Here is a 19,574-nt window from a genome sequence, read left to right as displayed (position 1 = left end):
CCCAACTCTACAATTCTACGTTTCTAACACACACAGGCAACCTTGCATTTGTGTTGCCCATAAGGTAACTCACCAGAGAACTCAAGGGTCAACTGAAGGTGGTGGGAGGCAGATTTTCACCTCTCCCTGGAGTTCCTCCCTTGTGCCTTGACTCTTTTAATTGGAAGCAGGTGGTGGCAGTGAGGTGGAGAGGGCTCAAATCTTCATGTTGCATTTAGAAGTTCCTTGTTTGGAGAGAGAGAAAATTCCAATAAAATGTGTGTGTTAAAAATCCTCTCTCCCCATGGAACTTTGCCCAGGCCCACACACCACTAGGAGCTGCTGCATTAAAATACCCATCCAGATATAATAACTTTATAGGTTTATGCATCTTTTGGTCTTATTGGCCCCTCTGAGAGGCAATTCCCATTTTAGAGACAAGGAGCTGTGGCTGGGAAAGCAAGGGCTTCCTCAAGAAGTCCTTCCTCAGGGTCACAGCTGATCTGAGGGTTTAATCAGCTCTTCTGCAGTCTAAGGTCCACCTCTCGGTATCAGAAGGTCTGGCAGTCATGCTGCAGATCCTCTGCTAGGCCTCCTCTGAATTCAGAGGGCTTACTTCTGAGTAAACACGTGGAAGATAAAGGAGCCTAGATACCAAGCCTGTCATCACATCCTTTTAGCACTTTTCCACCATCCCGGTTTCTGTGCCAACCCAATCTTAGCAACAACCACAAGGGCTGTTTGGTAATGACTTGGCCTTGGCTTTGCATCCCTCAAATGTGCTTTATTTTGACAATAGTTACTATAAAGCGTAGTACAGTGGGACCTCAGGTTAAGTACTTAATTCGTTATGGAGGTCTGTTCTTAACCTGAAACTGTTCTTAACCTGAAGCACCACTTTAGCTAATGGGGCCTCCTGCTGCTGCCGTGCCGCCGGAGCACAATTTCTGTTCTCATCCTGAAGCAAAGTTCTTAACCAGAGGTACTCTTTCTGGGTTAGCAGAGTCTGTAACCTGAAGTGTATGTAACCTGAAGCGTATGTAACCCGAGGTATCACTATCTTTATCTTATCATGCATAGTATTTATATAGCACTTTCTTTGCTGACTTGCGTTCAAAGAAATAAGAACTGGCCTGCCAGCCATATCCCTCTGGAAAACTAAAGGAAAGGTGTGAAACTAATGGCATTTCCCCATTGATTGCTCCCAGCACCTGATTCTTAGAGATATACTGCCCCTATACATGGAGGCTCCCTTCAGCTCTCTTGGCTTAGGTTCCTAGCTGTTGATCGACTGGTCTTCCCTGGATTAATCTGCCCCCAGTATATCTGAATTAATATAAGAATGACAAACTGCTTTGAGAGTTAAAAACAAGCAAGTTACTGGTTTGTTTTAGTTCTTGTTTTTATTATGTATTTTTTATCTTGTATTTTTATGTTGTGAACTGCCCTGAAATCTACAGGTGAAGGACTAATTAATAATAAGAAGAAGGAATTTTAAAATTTTGTTTCCACTACGGCAGACCAACGCAGCTACCTACCTGTAACTAACAATAATAATATATTTATATGATACCCATCGACATACAAATTTAATAAATAAAATACTGAATAAATTGACATTCAATGCTCTTTTTTAAATGTGGTGAGGAGGGAGGGAGTTTATTGGGTTGTTTTTGCTTTTATTTATCTCATATATTTCCTGTTTTTACAGTGTGCTTTTATGTTACTGCGGGTCTAGGGCAGCATACAAATTTTATAAATAACAATAATTATTATTTAGAAGTTAGGAAATAAATTCCGAACGAGGGTCTCCATCCTCCGACCTCCCGCCCCTCCCTCCCGCCCCGCCCCGCAAATTGGACCCCCTTTTAACATGATAATGACTGGGGAAGTCCTGCCTGCAGCCCATAAAAGATCCCGCAGGGGATCGCGGTCGCTTCGGTGATCCAGCCACGCTTCCGAAGGGTCCCACCGTCGCCTCCATTCATGAGCATCCCACTGGCCCTCAATGCCTCTTACCGGGTCTACCCTGCAGGGGTGGTGGCCCCCGCTGACATGGGCTACGACGGTTACTACTGGCCCTCGGTGAAGGAGGAGATGGAGCCGGGGAGCTGCTCCGGGGGGTTCCCTGCCCCCGAGGCTGTTAACGGCCCGGAAGGGAAGGGCCCCAGCAATAACCCAGGTAAGCGGATCTCCCAGGAAAACGCGCAAAGGAGGTTGCAGCCCTCTTTGCTTAAGTCTCTTAAAGTCCCTTCACCCAGGAAAGCTGACTCCATTGCACCAGGGTTATCCCAAACATGGGTCTCTAGCTGTTCTTGGGGTACAGTTCCCATCATCCCTGACCACTACTGGTCCTGCCAGCTAGGGAGGATGGGACTTGTAGTCCAAAAAACAGCTGGAGACTCAAGTTTGGGGAGCCCTGCATTTACTGTACAGAATTCCCTTTCTCAGTTATGCAAACATTGGGAGCTTCTTGCAGCGAATGCAAAGCTTGGAATTCGCAAACTGTGAAGCAGAAAAATATACAGAACCCTTTTTCAATGCAAAAGTTGGGCATTTCCTCCCTCGCTTGGTTTTAATGCACCTAAGCGGGGTTGCTTGTACAGAAGTCGCTTGTGTTTGCCTTGGGCAAGATAAAGCGACTAACAAATTTAGTAAGTAATAATCATGATGATAAAAAAATTCCTTCCTGTAGCACCTTAAAGACCAACTAAGTAAGTTGGTCTTTAAGGTGCTACAGGAAGGATTTTTTTTTATTTTGACTATGGCAGACCAACACGGCTACCTATCTGTAACTGGAATCATGATGATAATTTCGATGGGGGTCCTTAACCGAATTTGGATTGTGGCCTTTTTCCATGATAGGCTTGGGTGGTGTGCACGGCAGTAGGGCATAGTGAGTAGAGGGGGTTGAACCCGGGAGACCGGGGTTCAAAGGCTCGCTTAGCCATGAAGCTCTGGGTTTCATCCCCGGACTCTGCCTACTTCACAAAGTTGTTTTGAAGGATAAAATGGGGAGATGGGGGGGGGAGCCATGTGCACCACCTAGAACGCTTTGGAGGAAAGCCAGAATAGAAACGCAGTAGAAAAATAGAAGTATTTCCTCGGGAGCCCATTTTGCTGCCTGCGCAGGGAACAGGTTGCAGGTGCGCAGCCGGATCCTATGCGAAGTTAGGTGCGCGGCGCCTAATTGGGCTAAAAAAAGTTATGGATCTGGATTTCCAGGCCAGCGCAAAAGCCCAGCCCCTGGTGGAGAGGAGGTATTCAAGGAACAATTGTCTGGGTTTGAAACTGCCCCCTTAACTAGGGAGCAAAACCGGGTCAGTGCTAGGAGTTGCTGCCTAGCCAAAGAAACCGCTTTCTGGCCGGAGAAGAATGCGCTCACACATTTAAAGTCCTGTGCTGTAAATCTATGTTGTGGAGGTGACCGGAAAGTGGCTACCCTTATATCTTGACCTGGATTATTACTGGGCACAAATTGCTCAATTCCCAACATTTTGCGGACTCGAAATGTAAGCGCGATGTGGGTGTCAACTCGTTAATCCTGCCCTTCCCTCTTGTTACGAACGTGAATTTTGCCGAAGCATTTTGCAAGCCGGTTACATACCAAACAGTGTTTTGCAGAGTCATTTAAGGTATGGTTGTATTAAGCAAGAATTAAAGCATTGCTTACATCTAGTTCATTAGTGTTCTGCAGTCTAGTGATGCTAATGATAACTGTTAATGGATGGGCGTGGTCTGTTGGTCCTGGAGATGAGCAATGCAATCCTACCAATGTTTACTCAGGTGTGTTATTTAATTTACCTGGGCTTAGTCCCATGTTGGTGGAGTTAGAATTTGCAGCCTATTGAAGGTTTCCTTTTATGTTTCTATGTTCAGAGTGTGCAAACTTTCAAATATCACAGAAGGTCTGAGAAGTAGCTATAGTTTGATCTTGCCTGATGCAAAGGTTCTATATAGAAAGTTTGTGTACTGTTTTATAAACTTATTTATCATTTCGGATGGAATCTTTTTTGTATGTACAGATTTGTAATATAATGTAAACTGTGTATCTTTCTTAAATAAAAAATTTAAAATTTAAAAAAAAATATAAACTTATTTATCAAACACTTTTTGCATTCTGGCTTTTTAAGCCCCGTTCTGCCCTATTTATCCTTTGCATACTGTCTCTGCTTGATTCCTAGATCTCTCCCCAAGGTCTTCCAGCTCTGGGATATTCACTTATTATACACCAGATTCTGCAACCAGCCCCAACAAGCCGCCCCCCTCCCCAGATCTGACTTCTACTCCCCAGCGGTGCAAGGAGGAAAGTAAAGGAGGCAAGAAGAGCAAGAACCGCACGGCTTTCTCTCAAAGGCAGCTGCAGGTCTTGCACCACAGATTCCAGATGCAGAAATATCTCAGTCCTCAACAGATCCGAGAACTGGCCTCTGCCTTGGGACTCACCTACAAACAAGTAAGTGTTTTGCTGAAGCAGGGCAGGGTCAGGCCGGCTTTGCTGACTTTCCAGAGTCAGAATTCCAGTTGTTCCAACTGGTGGTGGCTCTTGCATAAGCTGTCCTGCAGAACATTCTTGAGATCCACCTTTTCTGTCTTGAGATCCACCTTTAATAATTGTCTGCCACACTTCTGATTGTGTATGCCTCAGTTATTTGAGCCTTCCTTCCTTCTCTCCTTCTACAGCTTCCTTTCTTGCAGAGTTTGCTTTATTTTTTCTTGGTGGTGTGCAGAATTGTATTTGTTTGCTTGTGCTTTAACTGCCATGGCTTCTCTGAGCTTCCCTGGGAGTTCTAGTTTGCTGCTGAACTGCAACAAAATGCTGCAGTGCGGGGTTATCTTAATTAGTCATTTAATCTTTTGCTTCCCCATTGCAACAGACTAGTCAAAATTCCATGGCACACTTTGAGTTCTCATTAGGCTGTTTTTAAGGTCCTTCCTATTTTATGCACTGTGACTGCTGTTTGTTTGTTTTCTGATATTTAATTTTATTGGGTACTATTATATTCTAATGGGTTATTGAATATTACATCTGATTCAAGTTGTTTATTTTAAAGTTACGTTTTTATTATTACGACATTTTTGTATTGGGTCAAATTGTTATAAGTTGTGCAATCTTTGTTTCTTCTGCTCTGCTTGTATACCGTCTTGTGTATAGTAATATAGAAAAGCGGTATACAAATTAAAAATGAAATGAAATTGCATGCAAGTAGTGCCAATTTGGTAATAAATCTCCACCTGCACATTGAAATGGAGGGAATGGCTGACTCTACTCACCTGCACAGAACTCCCAGAGATCTTTTGAGAAGAAGGAATGCCAAGTTCATTCTTAGCCTGTTGTATAAACATGCTCACTGGGTGAGCTTTTTTGCCTTCATGGCTGACAACGTAAAGATCTGAGTGTGTGTTTTGTGAGTGGTGCAAATACACCTTTGCATGGATTGACTACGAATGAAGGAAGTTGCTTATCTTGTACTGTGCATTTCAGATAAAAACCTGGTTTCAGAATCAGCGGATGAAGTTTAAACGGACCCAGAAGGAAGCTGTGTGGATGAGAAGAGGAATATGCCAACCTCAGGTAATAAGGCAGCCCATTTGATGGAGCAGAACTACTCCAACTTCTGACTGCTTGATGTTCCAGTGTGTTGCCTTTATAGTAGTGCCTGGCCCACAATGTGAGCAATGGGTTGTAGATTCAATCCTTGGCATCTCTAGTAGGGCTGGGAAAAATCCCTGTGAAATCCTGAAAGTGCTGCTACTAAGTTGTCTAGACTATGACTGATGCTGAGATCCTTAGCTCATCTATCTGTATAAGGCAGATAAACAAGGCTTTCTAAATCCAACCTAGAACCATAGAATTGTAGAGTTGAAAGGGACCACAAGAGTCATCTAGCCTCACCCCCTGCAAGTCGAGAACCTTTTGCCAAACACTGGGCTTCAACCCACAACCCTGAGATTATAAGAGTCCCAAGCTGTACAGACTGAACTATCCCAGCTAGAGCTTAGCCTCCATTTCTAAGCATGGGGAGAGAAGACACAGGTACTTCTCCCCCTTTCATATATTGGGTTGTTCACTGACATGGGTGTCAGCATCAACAAACAAGTATAATGTCCATATATGTATCGCACAAAAAACACAAAGCAGGCCTCAGTATGACAATGGAGCTTTGAAATATTGGTCGAGGGAGTGGCTCCGTTACATAGGTAGGGGCGGTGGCAGATATCCTGACATGGACATGTGATCAAAATAGGGTCCCCTCAGCAGCTGTCATGGATGCTTTAGTTGAGATTCCTGCATTGAAGGGTCTTGGACCAGATGTGGAACGGCTAAGGGAGCTGGGCATGTTTAGCCTGGAGAAGAGGAGGTTAAGGGTTGATATGATAGCCATGTTCAAATATATAAAAGGATGTCACATAGAGGAGGGAGAAAGGTTGTTTTCTGCTGCTCCGGAGAAGCGGACACGGAGCAATGGATCCAAACTACAAGAAAGAAGATTCCACCTAAACATTAGGAAGAACTTCCTGACAGTAAGAGCTGTTCGACAGTGGAATTTGCTGCCAAGGAGTGTGGTGGAGTCTCCTCCTTTGGAGGTCTTTAAGCAGAGGCTTGACAACCATATGTCAGGAGTGCTCTGATGGTGTTTCCTGCTTGGCAGGGGGTTGGACTCAATGGCCCTTGTGGTCTCTTCCAACTCTATGATTCTATGACGGGGGGGGGGGGTCCCTTCCAGCTCTTAAGATTCTATGATTCCAGGGCCGGACTGATGTTTGATGAGGCCCTAATCTACTGAAGGTAATGCCCTTCATATGTCCAGCTGTCCTTTGTCAAGTACAAATTGTCGCTGTTTTTTTGTGTTGAATATATGCTATATGGTAATTTATAGACCTAATAGGTATCTAAAGCTATTTTCACATAACAAAAGATGAATTTTTTCAAAGTAATGTTGAACTGAAATCCAGAACGGATTAAGTTTGAGAACCAAGGTACCACTGTACAGTGGTAGCTCGGTTTACAAACAGCCTTGTTAACGAACTATTCGGTTTACCTCAGTCTACAAACAGAAACCAATGGTGGAAGGCCTCATTAGGGAAAGCGCGCCTCTGTTTAAGAATGGATTTGGTTTAAGAACGGACTTCAGGAACAGATTAAGTTCGTAAACCGAGGTACAACTGTATTTAGAAATGAGCAAACCAGTGATATTTTAGGCTAGTAGGCAGGGCCCATTACTTACCTCATAGGAGCCTATGCAACACAAAACACTGTTGCTGTATGTAGGTTTTATTTTATTTTATTTTTTATCTTGTATTTTGGAAATGTACTTCCAGGTGTTTTTCCTTTAACTTTTTTTTGGGGGGGCAAGAGAGTGGGGGCCTAAGCTAGAGCTTGTTTAGCTTATACTGTACGTAAATCCGGCACTGTATGATTCCATGAAAAGGCCTGTTCCTAAAAGTCCAGGAGAGTGAGTCTCACACACCCATCTATTCCTGGGTCACTTCTGGGGGCATGAAAATAACTAAACAAACTGGGAGATGATTTTAAACCTTAGGCTGTCTGTTGGGACTTCACCCACAGTGGCCTCAGACAGACCTGACACAAAGTAAAGACATCTTATCTGTCTAGACACACCACTTTTAATCATTATTTTAATGTGGAGTGTATGTAAGTTTGAAAACAAACACCCTATTCCATCAGAGCCGGGATGGATGGTCTTATGGAGCGTTTACAGTTCAGGACAATATTTTAATAGAAAATTTGTACAATTTAATATAAAAAGGTGGGAGTTCAGTTAGGTCAAAAGGGTCTGTCTTACATTGAACTATCCTCCGCCATGAACACACAGGGTGGCATCGGGCACACCAATACTGGTCTCCACCCTCAATCTCCAGATGGGAATGATTTTTGCCTAACTTCTAAAGTTGCCTGAAGGACAACTGAGATAACGGATAATAATTTAATAAAAATAATTTATTATTTATAGCCCGCCCATCTGGCTGGGTTCCCCTAGCCACTCTGGACTGCTCTGAACAGAAAATTAAAAACATTATCCTTGACATCTGATGGGAGGGCATTCCACAGGGCAGGTGCCACTACCAAGAAGGCCCTCTGCCTGGTTCCCTGTAACCTCACTTCTCTCGCAGGGAGGGAACCACCAGAAGGCCCTCAAAGCTGGATCTCTGTGTCTGGGCTGAACAATGGGGGTGGAGATGCTCCTTCAGGTATACTGGACCGAGGCTGTTTAGGGCTTTAAAGGTCAGCACGAACACTTTGAATTGTGCTTGGAAACGTACTGGGATGCAATGTGCTTCTGTAGACAGGTGATGTCTCAATGCTAAGCGTTGCTATTTGGGTGTGTGTTGAAACATTGCTACTTTTCTCTTTACAGAACGGTTACCTGGACATAAACCCCAGTTATCACCAAGGATACGCCATCAACGATGCTAGGAATATCCATTCATTGGCCAATGCCTACGAGAACTATGCCAGCAATCCCGTCGGCGTCAACAACCAGAACTATAGCAGCGATCACAGCCAGATCTACGGCAGCCCCCAGGGTCTGTGTCCAGTAGTGGGAGAAGGAGAGGATGGAGGCTTCTTTGGGAAGGCTGCTGGGTCCTGTTATGGCCAACAGGCAATCGGGTACATCGGCCAGCAAAGGATGAACTTCTGTCATGGTTTCTCTGCAAGCCTGGAGTATGCTGCTGTGAAGATGGAGGGTGGATATACTTTTCCCAGTGTATCTGCCACTGCACCAGGCACCTCTGTCCTGCAACATTATCAGACAGACCCTCTTGCAAACCCAAGGACAGCAGAGCAGCTCTAATTCCCAGACTTTAGGTTCTCTCCCTGCCACCCAGGGCTCTCATTCTTTTACTGCTTTCTCTTCAGATTCTCTTGCTGCAAATAGGAGTCCCGCTCCTATTGTCCCACCTCCTTCACTGGCATCTGTGAGGGAACTTGGCACTTGAAAAAAAAACAGAAAATGGGCAGTTTTATTGCTGTCTTCTGACTCGGGGGCTGTGTGTTTGTGTGTGTGTGTGTTGCATGTGCAGCTCTGAACTTGGCTTTCTTCAGTTCATCCTGGCTGGCTCCAGGAAAAGGCACTCGATGTGTATGGAAAACCATGTTCACGAAGAGGAATCTGCAAATGTTAGAATTAACCGTGCTCCCATCTCCCCTTGGTTGTCTGTGTGAGTCACTTCCTCAAGAGCTCAAAATTTGGCTGCCCCTCCCCAACCCAATTTGAAGGCAGCTTCTACTCTTTAAAAAAATGGACTCTTTTTGTTTCTTTCCCCATTCTCTTTGATCTTTCATGAAAGATATTGTTTCTTTCCTAACAAGAGAGCATTTACTCTTGCTTCAACTGCCTATCTGTTAAGAGTAGGATGACTTGGGGGTAGAGGATAGAACTTCTGGTTTAAGGTACATCCACTACATGGAAGCAAAGGGGTTGCCTTTCTGACCTATATGACAGCCTGCTGCTATTGAACCTGTCCTCCTGCACCTCTTCACTTGAGGAGACCTCCAAAAACATAATGGACAGAGCCAGATAAAATCAAGGTGAAAAGTGAGGTTTTCTTTACTTTGGCAGTAAACACTGCAGGGGGCTCTTTATTTCCCCTTGCACCACAAATCTTCAGGCAATAGCAAGGGATGACCTCTGCAGGTTCTCTCTGATCAGTCCTGGAAGGACTGCATAAACAATCCCACAGTAACCCTCTAGCCAAAGGCTCTCTTAGGTAGGGCTTGGTTGCTGATGGCCAACTTGGAACTTAGTATTACACGCCCCCCAATTTTATTATAAAATATTTCATTCACCAATATGACAAGACCTATCGTCATAGGGGATCTACTGTAGCTGCCAGAAAAGATGGTGGCTTGTGTGCTTTTTTAATATGACACTGCAGGACACTGTTGATTTTTCCTCTGGCTAGCCTTGCTTTTTAAGTCTTACTATGTAGTGATTACTGGAAGGGGGAGGAAACTTCTGCCTCCTATCCAGGCATACTGTGGACCTACTTGCTTAGCAGCTGCCTAACTGCCTAGATTAGATTTTCTTTTGGAATGAGGGGAGAGTTAATGGACTTGCCAAATGTTTTTAGTGTTTCATATTCTTGTGGTTCATGTGTTTGCATACAGAACACACCTGCTTTCTAGTTAGCATAGAGTGTTTACTATAATGCTGTCTCATTTTTAAGCTGCACAAGGCATTGGTGTTATGATTGGTTAGTAAAAGTGCATCCTGATAACTGTGTTTCTGTTTAGCTTTTTTTGTTTGTTTAAATAAGCCATTGGCAAGTATTTGCCGCTGTTATCGTACAAGAACCTTGTGATAAGTACATAACCTTGTTGCCCTAGGAGAACTGTTGCTAGCCAACCAATATTAGTTTTGTTCAGGTTCAGGAAACCCATTTAAGACCCCCAATCTGCCATGATGCCCATAGACTTTCTTTAACTGAAACAGGCTCTTATTTACATTTCCCGATGATTTCATATATTGCTCAGAGCAGCTTGGATTTAGGTTACCTGAGGCTGAAAACTAGTTATCTTCATGCCAATAATAATAATGATGATGGTGATGATGCAGCCGTCACTCACTCATAGAGAAGCCTATTGCATCCTTCCCAGTACTGGAGCATTTTGTCTATTGTAAACCACAGAGCCTAGGGCGGTTCGAATCCCTGCAAGCTCCCGTTGCTCGGTCCCTACTCCTGCCAACCAAGCAGTTTGAAAGCACGCAGTGCAAGTAGATAAATAGGTACTGCTCAGTCATGCTGGCCACATGACCCAGAAGCTGTACGCTGGCTCCCTCGGCCAATAAAGCGAGATGAGCGCCGCAACCCCAGAGTCATCCACGCCTGGAACTAATTGTCAGGGTTCCCTTTACCTTTACCTTTACCTTTACTCTGCTACATTTCCCCAAATATTTATGAATGAAAGAGCAAGATATCCCTGCCATGCTGCTTAATTATTTGCAATAGTCTGAAAGGTGAATTATACTCTCTTCTTTAGAATTACACCTTTGTGTCTATAAACTGTGGTCTAAGCTACTTTTTGAATTCATCTCTGCCAAAAGAAGGGAACTCACTTTGAAACTTATAGATGGTTCCTAACACCATGGAATCTGGCAATGATAAACCCAGGAAACTCAACTAAATGCTGGAGAGGCTGCACCAGTACAGGCACATATATCTACATGTGGTGGGAATGTCTCAAAATTCAACACTTTTGGACATCAGTCCTACCAGAAATCTTCAAAACAACAAAAAAGGGTATTAGAAGCAACTCCAGAACTGGCCCTATTAAATATAGACAACAACATGCACTCAAACTACAAAGAACTCCTAAGCATCATAACTAGACACTGGAGAGGGACCTGTCAGGAGTGAACATGGGCCACTGGTACCAAGCCATATGGGAAACAGCTACTAGAAAAGCTAAGCAACTAATTGAAATGAGTACAGGGACGAATGAAGGGGATGCCTTCACCCTGTGTGGCTCCCGTTCATTACACACACAGCCCAACAAGACAACAGCATAAAAACCCCTCTCTCTCAGACAAAACTCACTGCAAGCAACCGAATGCTGTACATGCACTATGCAAAAGAAGGAAAAATCATTGCCCCCCCTTTCTCCCACCCCTGCCCACATCTTTCTCCCCACCCCCAACCTTACAATGCCTATGATAGCAATGTCTCTAACCTGTAGATAGGACTCTTGTAAACTGAAAACAAGAGATGTTATATGTACCTTTGTTATCCATGAAAATCTTTCAATAAGAACAATAAAAAATACACCTTGTTTTGGGTGTGGTACGCAATGCCTGGGCTGAAATTGTACCTAGATGCAAATAGAGCCATTAAAGAACACACATGGGGACACACATAATGACAACTAAACTAACATGAGGCAGGTGTCTTGGGATGTTGTTGTTTAGTCGTGTCCGACTCTTCATGACCCCATGGACCAGAGCACCCCAGGCACTCCTGTCTTCCACTGTCTCCCGCAGTTTGGTCAAACTCATGCTGGTAGCTTTGAGAACACTGTCCAACCATGTCCTCTGTCATCCCCTTATTGTGCCCTCAATCTTTCCCAACATCAGGGTCTTTTCCAGGGAGTCTTCTCTTCTCAAGAGGTGGCCAAAGTATTGGATCCTCAGCTTCAGATAGGCAACTGCAATTGGTAAAACTAAGGAAGTTTTCTTTAGGAGTCAGCAACTTGGGTGATGGAAGGAAGGCAAGATGGTGTGAGAACAACCCCAAGCTTCAGTTTATGACCAGGAGGCCAGGAAGGGATTCTTTTTGCGGGCACACGCGCTAAACCCTGTCTGTGGTGCCTACCCCATTATCCCAAATGATGAGACAAGAGACCAGAGTATGGGTTCAAATTGGCCACAACTTTATTGAACTTCAGAAGTGGGGAAAGTGGCACAGGCCTTGGCAGGTAGATGGAAAAGGAAAGGCAGAACTGCATACTGTCTTCATGTCACATTAACCCTCATTCTAGATAGGACCAGAGCCACTAGGATGGCAACTGACATCATAGCCAAGAAAAGAGGAAATATATCACAGCGAGGCCGAGAGGGGGATCTTGTTCTCTGGGCAGCCCAGGACCTCCATGCAATCTGCCCAGACTTGCACCTTAGGGAGGTCTATTTCAGTGTTTCCCAACCGGTGTAGTGTGCCGCGAGATGTTGCCTGGAGGGAGGCGGGCGAGTCCAAAAAAGGTTGGGAAACACTGACTTAAGTTTCTCTTTCAAAAAGGAAACATGGGTTAAAGCGCCGCCGCCGCCTCCCACTCACTTTCCTGCTCTGGCTTCCCTAACAGTTTTCCGAGTTGCGTCACTGGATCCAGCCCCCTTTTCCACAGGTGACACGGGGCTGGAGGGAGGGAAAGAGGGCTTTACATCGCGCACAAAGGCAGCCTCCTAGAAGCGCTCTGGGCCGGCGCCGTTTCGCCGAAGGCGCCGGAGGACCCCCACCCTCAGCTCCTTCAGAAAGGAAGCCCCACCCCTCAGCTCCCTACGCCGCCAGGCAGCTCAGCTGACTGACGAGGACGTTCTGCGGCGGCGGCCGCCGCACAACCACCGCAGTTGCTGGCAGCGTCCGCAGTGCAATAAGTAACAGCACCTGGTGCTGCCAACTCTTTCTCTCTACCGCCCCCCCCCGCCCCCAAGCTCTCGCGCGCCCCGCGTCAGCATCGCCGCGCGCAGCTTCCCGAGCTCGAGGCCAGCCGCTGCACGCACGTGCCGGCTCGTCATTGGCTCCGGTTGTTGCCTTTCTCCGCCGAGGTCGATGGACCCCGAGCCTAGGCTTCCTTCCCGCACCCCGCTTTCCGAAGACCGCACACCAGTTGGGCCAGTACATATTCCCCTCCCGTGACTGGAGCAGAATAGCCCTTTCTCTTCTTCCCCAACCCTTGTCGTTGGAGGAGTCCCTCAGTCCCTCGCTTTGCTGCCTCCTCCTCCCCCACCCCCAAAGCTTGGAGGTTCCCCGGCAAGGGGGAGGGGAAAAAATTGAAAACTTTCACTTTCGTGCGTCCCTCCCGGCGTGACGCTGCGCGCTGACGTCACGGGGCTGTAATGGTGGTGTGCCTCGAGATTTTTTTCATCAAACAAGTGTGCCTTTGCCCAAAAAAGGTTGGGAAACACTGGTCTATTTGGTGCTTTCAACACAGCGGTTTGGCTTCACCCCCTGGGGGCACACTCCATTGTCTCTCGAGACAGATGGATACCAACAATACCAATCAGGTTTCACTTCAGGTAGCAGTGATGGACCTTCATCCATCTCCACAGGCCTCACAAGCTGAAAAGTATCCTCAGTAATATGGCTGGGCAATCTTGTCAAACGTTCATACACAAGAAGGAACAGAAATAGGTTCAGTATTCTATTCCCTCCCAAGCAGCGCTATAGGGGCCTCAGGTGGATGAGGCTCAGTAGAAGAAGAAACTTGGATAAGTTAGTCCTGCACAGAAGGAAGAAGCCCGGTTGCTCTGTGGTGATACTACAGCCAACCATCTTTGGAGAAGTGCAGGAGAACATGACCATTGCAAAAGAGAAGGTCAGGAAGGCAACATTTCCCCATACTTGCCAATCTCCCACATCCTGCTGGGATAGCTCAGTCAGCAGAGCATAGAATTAGAGTTGGAAGGGGTCACAAGGGTCATCTAGTCCAACCCCCTGCAATGCATGAGACTCTTAATTTCAGGGTTGTGGGTTCAAGCCCCACGTTGGGCAAAATATTCTTGCATTGCAGGGGGTTGGACTAGGTGAGTCTTGTGGCCCCTTCTACAAATATATGATTCTATCCCATTGTTCTACGCAACGCCTCCTCCCCCCTCTTGCTGCTGCATCGCTCCATGTCACAGAACCACAATGGTTGACTCCAGAATTGGCCAAGCTGTAAATGTGGAATTTGGCAGGCCTCTTAAATCTAAACATGATTTTTTTTAAATTATCTATTACGATGTTTACTGTAGTGACTTTATCTCATTTGGAGCGCTACTTGTGCAGAGAACACAACTTGTTTCCCCTGATAATTTTATGGTGGGTTTGTGTGTTTTTTTGTAAACCCATTTGAGGTTTTAGTACAGCCAAGTGGTATATAAATACTATACAATAAATAAAATAGTTTAACCTCTTAGTCTAATGATGCTCCTTTCGCTTGCCCACCTGCTCCACAAATTGCCGCAGTTTTGCAGGTAACGTGGCCCCACCCTACAATATGCAAGAGGAAAATTAACTGTGAACCCCCAAAACCAAACCAGAGACAAACTGTGTGCAATGAAATTCACCTCCCAGTGCAAATTGTTTCACTGCAGGGGAAGAAAATTTTGCATTTCTTCTCTCAGTGCTCAGGAGGGGGCATTGCGCCCTCTGGCTATGTCTGCTCTTTCAGGAAACCTTGGACCAAAGATGTTGATTGAATGAATCGCCAGTCATCTTGCTTGCCTTGTTGTCAACAAGAGGGCAGCCTATGCTAATTCTTTGGCACTTTTCTGTCCTCCTGCATTAGGGGATGAAATTCTGCATGATAAATGGCAAAATCCCTGACTTAAATTTGGGAGATATCACTTCAGGGCTTCAGCTCCAGTAAGCTCCCTTCCTTCCTTGGCATCTAGATAACCTTACCTATCAACTCTATGGGGGGGGGGGCTTAGACCTTGCTCTTTTCTGTCTCACCCTCAACCCCCAAAATATGGGGATAATACTATATAGCTTCTTATAAGAGCCAACATGTCGACGTATGTAGGGAACTTCTGACACTATATAAATGCCAAGTATGATTTTAAAATATCTGAGCAGTGTACTTTGCAAAAGTGACAACAAACACCATTCTAGGGTGCATTCTAAGAGCAAACACCTGCAAATTATACAGCCACCTTTGTGTAGAAACCACACTTTTTTATATATGCATTTTCATTGAAAGTTTTCAACACATAATTAAAACCAAACTAATACAAATAAAAATAGAGAAGAAAAGGAAAAGGAAATAAAACAAAAAAGAAAGAAAAAACAAAGAGAGAAAATAGGAGAAAGGAGAAAGGGAAATAAAATACAGAGGGGTGAATATTAATCCTTATCTCACACAGAAGAGGGTGAAGCCTCCCAGTTTTCACCAGGGAGCTTCTAAGATATCACAGTTTTAACACCTATATGGGTTGTTGTTTTTTAAAAAAGGATTGTTTCTAAGGTAAGACAGAACTTGGTTGTAATCAAATGTGTGCTAAAAAAAAATTCCAGAGAGGTTTGCACACTTAACTTCACCACAGAGACACCCTGGGAAATATGCAGTTTTCTGAATTTTGTAGAAATCGATCTGACAGAATAGAGAGGCAACGTTTTGTTATATATGAAATCTGGGTTTCTCCAAATTCATAAATTTTAGCCGTGTGTGTGTGTGTGTGTGTGTGTGTGTAACAGAAAGGAATTACTTTCACTTGATTTCTACTATAGCTGTCTGTTGCAATAAATATACACACATACACATTATTATTATTATTATTATTATTATTATTATTATTATTATTATTCTGCATACATATTTGAGAGCAACCCTTTCCTTCGAGTAAACCTGGATAGGAATTCTTATCTGACAGAGCCCTAGTTGAAACTGAAGGATTGTCTTTATTGCAGATTAGTCAAATCAGAAGACTTCTGTCTCTGGTCCCAATATCATGCCAATCATCAGCAGGTTACTCGAGAGAATCCAGCCTTTGGTAAAAATAAAACATAAAAAAAATAATGATGAGTTTCCTCTTTTTGTTCCTACTGACCCCTCCCACTGTGTCGTGTCTGGGAAAACTAGCAATACTGAAGGTTGTCTTGCGTTAAGATTCCAAATGGTAGCTGCTTGCATTTGCAATGCAACATCGTTTGCAGCTGCAATTTGGAATCCTAATGCAAGACAACCTCCCGTGGTAATCCACTGGTAATCCACACAGCTTTGAAAGCAGCGCAGGACACATCATTGCCAGTGAATGGATATAGTATACAGTGGTACCTCGGGTTAAGTACTTAATTCGTTCTGGAGGTCCGTTCTTAACCTGAAACTGTTCTTAACCTGAAGCACCACTTTAGCTAATGGGGCCTCCTGCTGCCACCGTGCCACCGGAGCACGATTTCTGTACTTATCCTGAAGCAAAGTTCTTAACCTGAAGCTCTATTTCTGGGTTAGCGGAGTATGTAATCTGAAGCGTATGTAACCTGAAGCATATGTAACCCGAGGTACCACACAAAGTGAGAGAGAACATTATAACTGCTTGAGCCTGTTAGGGTAGGATTCGAGAGATGCACACCCTACAGTATTTCACATATGCAAGAGTGTAACTTGTAAAAATTTCTTTTTTAAAAAACTATTATCCTGAAAAAGAAAAAAAACCTGTTTCCAAATCCAAACAATTAGGACTTCCTTTTGTTTTCTACATTATCGATGGCTCTCGTTATCTATTATTTTCCCAAATGGACTAAAACGCTTACCTTCACCTGATGACAAAATCCTGAAATTACAGCTTCTTTCTTCCCACTCCCCGTTTGCTGCCATCTGGTGAATGGAACTATACCGTCAGGTACACAAATATGCTTACCCCCTGCCCCAGTCAGGACCTCCAGCTTTACTTAGATTAATGCTCTCTTTTTTTGGTCTTCTCACTGTGCAGAAGTGAGAGCTGCTCATAGAACGTAATAGAAAAATGCAAGAATATAGCCCAACTGTGAAAGGGCAAAAGTGCCCCATCACCCCATCAGAAACAAAGAGGACAGGATCTATTGCCTTTCTCTAAGCCAGTATTGTTTTTTGTCAACAATGTGATTAATTTAAAATGCAACACATTTAAAAGAGCAACAGAAGGCTTCTACATTCAGCTGAATTTGGGCTGTGAGATCCAAAGGGGCAATTTACAAGTAACTTGACTTTGCTGCATCTCAAAGAGTATTTCGGGCTGGAAATCCAAACTAGCCTCAGGGCATGGAGTTACTTTTTCAGTAAAAGCATGACTTCATTAGTCATTACTTCCTTGCAGTAAAAGCAACCCCACACTCTTCTAACCACAGGGACCCTCGTTGAAATAAAGAATAGTTGTATGGGCATAGTGCATTAAAAGTAGGAATAGAAATCATAGAATCATAGAATCATAGAGTTGGAAGAGACCACAAGGGCCATCGAGTCCAACCCCCTGCCAAGCAGGAAACACCATCAGAGCACTCCTGACATATGGTTGTCAAGCCTCTGCTTAAAGACCTCCAAAGTAGGAGACTCCACCACACTCCTTGGCAGCAAATTCCACTGTCGAACAGCTCTTACTGTCAGGAAGTTCTTCCTAATGTTTAGGTGGAATCTTCTTTCTTGTAGTTTGGATCCATTGCTCCATGTCCGCTTCTCTGGAGCAGCAGAAAACAACCTTTCTCCCTCCTCTATGTGACATCCTTTTATATATTTGAACATGGCTATCATATCACCCCTTATCCTCCTCTTCTCCAGGCTAAACATGCCCAGCTCCCTTAGCCGTTCCTCATAAGGCATCGTTTCCAGACCTTTGACCATTTTGGTTGCCCTCCTCTGGACACGTTCCAGTTTGTCAGTGTCCTTCTTGAACTGTGGTGCCCAGAACTGGACACAGTACTCCAGGTGAGGTCTGACCAGAGCAGAATATAGTGGCACTATTACTTCCCTTGATCTAGATGCTATACTCCTATTGATTGAGGTGGGGAATTGAGGTGGGGAAAATCCATCACATCTTTTACAAAAACAGACCAGCCTTAGAAAGGTGCACAATTTAGAAGAGGAAAAGGCCCTTTTATTGTTGCTTTTATTAAACAATGGAGAGTCTGGATCCCCCTTGACAATTGAGCCTTGCTTTAAACTCCCTACTCCCTTGCCTGCCACTCTGCTTCTGCCACCTGGTGACAAAATCCTGTAAGTACTGTTTCTTTCTTCCCACTCCCTGTTCGCTGACATCTGGTGAAGGGAACCAAACAGCCACTCCAATTTGAACCTTTTCAAGACTCCCACGAGAGGTGGTGGACTCTCCTTCCTTGGAGGTTTCTAAGCAGAGGTTGGATAGCCATATGCCATGGATACTTTAGCTGAAATTTACCTGCATTCTGAGACTTTTCTCTCCACTACACTTAATAATGCAATTGCTCCAGCTCTTTTGTTCTTTGCTGCTGTCAATGGACTGCCCTGCTTACAGGAGCTCATGAGAATGCAAAGATGAACACCAATTTAAAAAACCATCCTAACACATCTGACTAGTAGTGGAACACACTGGACATAAATTGGCATGTTCCAGGGCTGTGCTAATGGCACCACTGTGGCTTGTAAAAAAAAGAAAAGAAAGCATTTAAAAGTCAGCGAAAGCAAAGGGCAAAGGTGACTGAGGGTTCTCCCATCCCGCTTCTGATAAGTTTTCCGTTTGACCCTCTGCCCCCAAAATCTCACAGCAAAATTGAAGACTGTAACCCTATACAAAGGTAAAGGTAAAGGGACCCCTGACCGTTAGGCCCAGTCGCGGATGACTCTGGGGTTGCGGCACTCATCTCGGTGGGGCTTACTTCTGAACAGACACACATGGGAAGATGCTATGAGCTATTTTTCACCTCAGATGGAAGATTTCCACAAAATATTAAACTACGCAGCACTGTAATAACTCAAGATCTCCCAGTTTCTCACTAACAGTATTACAAAATACTTATTCAAGCACACACACTGTAGGAAAGGGGAGGCTTGGGGAAAAGTCAAGAGAATAACAAACCCTATATAGTGGTACCTCGGGTTACATACGCTTCAGGTTACACACTCCACTAAGCAAAAAATAGTGCTTCAGGTTAAGAACTTTGCTTCCGGATAAGAACAGAAATTGGGCTCTGGCGGCGTGGCGGCAGCAGGAGGACCCATTAGCTAAAGTGGTGCTTCAGGTTAAGAACAGTTTCAGGTTAAGAACAGACCTCCGGAACGAATTAAGTACTTAGCCCGAGGTATCACTGTACATCTTCAGAATAAGTTTTGGACAGAGCTCCTGTGGAGGTACAGCTCCTGAGAAATTAAATGTGAAGAACTGAAAGGGAGAGGGAATCAAAGAAAATTTCAAGAGAATGGGTGC

At 44.5% G+C, this 19,574-nt stretch overlaps 1 protein-coding gene across 1 annotated transcript; it reads left to right on the top strand.

Moving 5' to 3' along the window:
- The first annotated feature begins 1,915 nt into the window (after positions 1 to 1,915).
- On the top strand, positions 1,916 to 10,436 carry LOC309521963 (homeobox protein NANOG-like). Its single transcript, XM_082205137.1, has 4 exons — positions 1,916 to 2,161; positions 4,164 to 4,435; positions 5,465 to 5,554; positions 8,361 to 10,436. Exons 1-4 carry the CDS (start codon positions 1,966 to 1,968, stop codon positions 8,796 to 8,798), a joined length of 996 nt encoding a protein of 331 aa, XP_082061263.1. The 5' UTR covers positions 1,916 to 1,965; the 3' UTR covers positions 8,799 to 10,436.
- Positions 10,437 to 19,574: the final 9,138 nt, after the last annotated feature.

This window comes from Podarcis vaucheri, assembly GCF_965113315.1.
Source record: "Podarcis vaucheri genome assembly, chromosome: 17".
NCBI classification, from domain to species: Eukaryota; Metazoa; Chordata; class Lepidosauria; order Squamata; family Lacertidae; genus Podarcis; species Podarcis vaucheri.
Note: the sequence above shows the minus strand (reverse complement) of the source record. Positions and strands in the feature narration are given on the sequence as shown.